The sequence below is a fragment of the Sardina pilchardus genome, chromosome 5 (assembly GCF_963854185.1).
Source record: "Sardina pilchardus chromosome 5, fSarPil1.1, whole genome shotgun sequence".
In the NCBI taxonomy this organism is placed as follows: domain Eukaryota; kingdom Metazoa; phylum Chordata; class Actinopteri; order Clupeiformes; family Clupeidae; genus Sardina; species Sardina pilchardus.
In genome coordinates, this window is record NC_084998.1 from 26,101,772 (window position 1) to 26,106,840 (window position 5,069).

Below are 5,069 nucleotides of genomic sequence, written 5' to 3' on the forward strand. Positions count from 1 at the left end.
ACATAATTTGTGCATGTGTGTGTGTGTGTGTGTGTGTGTGTGTGTGTGTGTGTGTGTGTGTGTGTGTGTGTGTGTGTGTGTGTGTGTGTAACAGAGTGTTGCATGGTAGGCAGGATTTACACTGTGTCAACATTTCATAGTGTAGAAACCTCAAATCAGGCCAAGCCTAGCCAAACAACGAATCAGAACCCATTTTAATGAACTGTCTAGGCAGGGAGGACACCTCCAGACCAAAAATGGTGTGATGCTTTCCATCTACATTAATTCACCTATCCATCTTTCACAAGCACATGCCTAAGATGCATGCCTATCTGCACACACAGACACGATATTCAACTGTAACAAAGTGCATGTGTCAAATGCTCTGGTCAAAGTGTCAAGCTTAGAGCAAAGATTTACATGCCCCCTCCTACTGCAGGTAACCAAAAGTAGATCTGAACAGTGTGTTAACTATCTAGGTTTTGTGATCCCACATCACTGTTTCAACCTGACATGATGGCAGAAGTGTCCACAATGTCTCTTCCTCTTCCTACTCAGTCATGAATGCATGCGCACACACACACACACACACACACACACAGACACACACACACACACACACACACGTACACTCAGTTTGTCAACTAAACAAACGAGGATGTGAGTATGTGTGTGTACAGTATGTGTGTGTGTGTGTGTGTGTGTGTCTGTGAGAAAAAAAAATCCTGAAATACTGAAACTACACAGCCAGAAAGACAATAACTCTCCCACGGCTCTGTTCTACTGTAATGTGAACAACAATGAGGAGCGCGAGAGGACGGGAGGGTCAACAGGGAAGCAGCCCCCCAACAGCGACAGGACTTTCCTGCTGTGGCCCTATTCATCACCACCGCACAGGACAATAGAGGGACCAGCCAGTAGGTCTAGTAGTGGAAGGTCACAATGGGAGTTGCATCATCATACGAATGTGTAGATGTACAAAACCTGATGTCCCACTGAAACAGCTTTCCTGCCATCTAGCCCATGTGGGGCACTACTCCTACAACTACAATGATCAGCATCAGTTTAGTCACTCAGGCAGATTCATTCATTTCAAAAGAAATTAAATTAAGCTAACGGTGTCAATTCATATTACAAAATGTGTGCAGTCCTTTTAATTGTAATTCTTCTGCTGCCAAATAGAAGCGGCCTTGTACTCAACTGTACTCAAAAGAAACTACTGGCTAATGATCTGAGGCATCTCTGACCCTATTTTTCAGCCAAAGAGATCCCACCTCCAAAGTTAAAACACATGTTGCATAAAATACAATAAATACAATTTCATCCTTGCTCAAAATGCAATCCAAAGAAATTGACCTTCGGGTCATAAGGCCGATCCCTTTGTGCTATACTGCATGCATGAACATAGAAGTTGGGGGGGGGGGAAGCATTTAAAATGACACTTCTGTCCAACTGTGTATCAATGCAACTCCTTTAAAAGTAAAAACAGTGTAGGGCAAAACAAAAGCACTTGTGAAGTTTAAAAGAATCTAGCAAAACACTGATGCAACAATCTCCAGAGACTGACCATGAATCAACAATTTGAATAGAAAACAGTCACTTCAAAAAAATATCCCGACTGGTTCAATCAATATGAAATCAACATGAGACCATGAGAGTTGTGTTTGTGCCTCCAAAGTCTGCTCTGCACATTTGCAAAATCTGATTATTATGAAACTGTTTTGGGGGAAAAGTCTATTACGCTGAACTTCTCTTCTGCATTTGCATATGTCATCAATAACTATGCAACAAGTGGATTTTGTTGTCAGAAATAAAAATATATAAACACATATTTTGTGCCTACCATAATGATGTCATTCTAAAAGTGTTTTGCGGTGTTGCTGTACACCTCTGGTATCTTGTGACTTTATTTCAGATATCCATCATGCATTTATTTACATATTTCAGCCTTGGAGCCACTAAACTCAATAACTGTTAAAAGCTCTAAATGCTTTTTATTTTCAAAAACTCTGGTATTTATTTAATACGGTTGAGTTACAATTTAAGACCTTAAACAGGTGGTCTACTGTGTGACTGACATACAAACTGTCAGACCAAGCTTGTCTGATTATCCATTACCGTGATGTTGTGCTACTAACTGCACCCCGGAGCTGTCTCTTTGATTGAGGGGTCACTCAATGGAGTCTCGTCTACATCGCATTTCACTGGATGAAACTTTTTGTTAACAAGCAATACATTATGTAAGGTCCTCATCTTCATTCAAAATGAGAGAGTGGTAAAAGCTATGTTACCTGCCGTCGGAATATGATGACATGTCCAGCCACTGCCCAACATCATTTTTTACGCATCCAGATGTTGGATAAGACATTCGGGACAGCATCCCGCTGGCGTACCACTGTTCTGAAGTCGCCCTCTCCCGAGCCATCAGCCCACCATAGTCATATGGTTTAGGTATGAATGCGGGCTGTGAGCAATATGGATGCATGGTCTGTCGATAATGTCCATACGGCGCGTTACGGTTCTCGGCATATCGGTACGGGTACCCCAAAACTTCTGAGGTCACCGTTTCGGTCTTGATCTTCCTGTTGCAATGATTTGAGTAATGTTTTTCTTCCGCTGTGTCTGCAACATCGGAGCTGTGGACCGAAGACTTGTAGATAGCCTGTGTCGGGCTGATGGTCGATCGCGCAGACAGTGGCTCAGCGGAACTAAAGTTTGTCAAGTTGCTCGGCAACATCTGGTCAAACTGATACCTACAATGATCCATGATCACGCTTGCATCTTTAGCAAAGTCAGCGCAGGTTGCTCTCAGTCCAAACTCATCTTCTGACCGGCCCGCGCGTGAGGGTGTGAGGTCCTGCAAGGTTTCCACTCCCCCTCTCAAATAGTTCACATGTGTAGGCCTAGTTTTGAACATACCGACAACTGAATCGTCTCTCGTAGAATTTCTGTACTCTGTCGTGAGCGCGCCAGCTACGGGTCCACCTCCAGTCCCACTGTCCAGTAAGGACACCTCGACCAAGTTTCCTTCACTTTGTTCGGACGAAATTGGCGGTGCATAGTTTCCCAGATCACCCACCTCGCTCGACTCCATGGCCAGCCCCAATGACACGGAGACCGCGTTGCACAGCTCCCTCGCTGTGTCTGAGATGCTCGTGTTTGTAGAACCAGGAGAACTGTTCCCCACACATGCGTCACCGTTAGGACTTAACTTGGGTGTGTGACGAACCGAGGCTGCTCTACAGCAGTGGAGGTCTGTGCTAAGTGAATGCGAATTAGAGTGACAGGCAGCAAACTCCCTGTCACTGGCGCGCTCAGTTTCATCAGCGGTATCCGACAACTTCTCTTCAGTGTTTGTGGAGTTTTGAGCAACATCATCACGACTTACCCCGACAACGTCGACAGTTGTTTGTGCACTTCCCACGTTCGCGGTCACTTCATATTTAGAAAGATATGCAGTCCCTGAGCATGTGTCTTCCCAGGAAGGCTGCATGTTAGTTTGGCGCATTTCTCGCGACTGTATTTGGTGCAAGAAACTGCACTTTGAACTTGCCAAATCCAATTTTTCGGAGACGACAGTGCTATTCCGCGCAACTCGCACGTTGTGGAAAAGATTTGAATAAGATTCGCGAAAAAATGTGTTAGGGGAGTCACAAACTCCTCCTAATCCAACCGGTATCTCCATAGTCCAAAGCAGCACTCGCTGGCTTAGATAGGCCGTAATTCAGAAAGGTCCCAGCGTAACGTCACTCATTAGTAGCCGACGAGATTTCCATGTGTCAGTCACGACGGCTTAGCCAAACGCGAATACGTTTTGACATACCAACTGTAGGTTAACATTGTGTTAGAAAATAAACAAAAAATGAACCACATAAGTCGGTCACAAATCTTTTTTTCCAGTAAAAAACTGAAACAAACTTAGTATTTCATGTCTCATATACACTGTAGGTCTATTTTCACCCTCAGAATTGAACGATGGCTTCTTGCAGCTTGCCCAGGCCACCGGTTTGTGCGATGCCGCTTGTTGCTCCTTCCCATTAAAAGCGGACTGAAGTGTCTCCCTTCCCTGCCCCGGACTGAAGTGTGCCAGGCTATCCCGATTCCCTTTCAGTGTTATTGTTGTGGAAGCGTCACAACAACTCTCTGCACTTGACCCATGATCCTATCGTTTTTAACCATTAAGCAACTTCCATGGTGTTTCCGTCTGCATTTGCTATTCAGTGTACAGATCTGCAGCGTAGGCTACAACTGGTTAGTGCGATAAAAGTTCAGTCAGCAATGAGGCTCAATTCGGTGTCCTTGAGCGTTGTCACCGTCAAACCAAGAGCTTGGCGTTCTGCCCCTTTAACTAAATATTACATTCTTTGGATTTACGCCCGTAAGTCGGTCTAAATAACTTAAATATATTTCTGAAGACGCCAGTGGGAACCACCTTGCAAATATGAAATCAACATGATCTTACGTCATTCTTAAACTGTTTAATTCATAGGGAATGTCATAATCCAGCTGGTAAAATGTGAATCATTATTGATAGGTTGTCTTCATGGGACGCACTTGACATTTTAATCAATCTTGAAACCATTTTGAAAAGTAGGCTATAGTCATTCTAATTAGATACTACAGATGTTTAATACGCTTAGTGTGTTGGACATTAACTCACCAGCTAATGGCCTTGTGTAGTGAGAGAGCGAGAGGCTGCTAGAAAAATCATGGTTCATACGATCTTTTTGAAGGTCTAGCAATATTCTTGATTGGATTTCTCTTTTCTCCCCTCTCACGCAGACCCTGAATCTCACACTGCGGAGTAACTTTGATGACATCTGTCTTCCACAGGGTTGCGCTACACCGAGCAAATGTATGGTTTGACCTCCAATTCTTCTCTCAGTTTTATGTCAGGCCATTAATATGTTTTCACATGTTACTCCTTTCCTATTGTATGTTCATTTGTATGCATGCATGTGAATCCACAGATCTTGTTTCCTTACATTTGTATGACCTCTACTTTGACCCTATTGACTTAGGCTACTGTCATAATAGGCATCACCATCATCGGTATTCTGCATAGTCTTGGAAAATACACAGTCCGTAAC

The 5,069-nt window shown here is 43.7% G+C and overlaps 1 protein-coding gene across 3 annotated transcripts in view; it reads right to left on the reverse strand.

Annotated features, from left to right (window-relative positions):
- The window catches only part of ar (androgen receptor), a 30,385-nt gene extending 26,170 nt beyond the window's left edge, over window positions 1-4,215 (reverse strand). For all 3 annotated transcript variants that reach the window (XM_062537073.1, XM_062537072.1, XM_062537074.1), the window contains exon 1: window positions 2,271-4,215. In XM_062537073.1, coding sequence (XP_062393057.1) covers window positions 2,271-3,664 — 1,394 coding nt within the window. In that variant the 5' untranslated portion in view covers window positions 3,665-4,215. The remainder of the gene's footprint in view (window positions 1-2,270) is intronic.
- Between the last annotated feature and the right edge of the window lie 854 nt (window positions 4,216-5,069).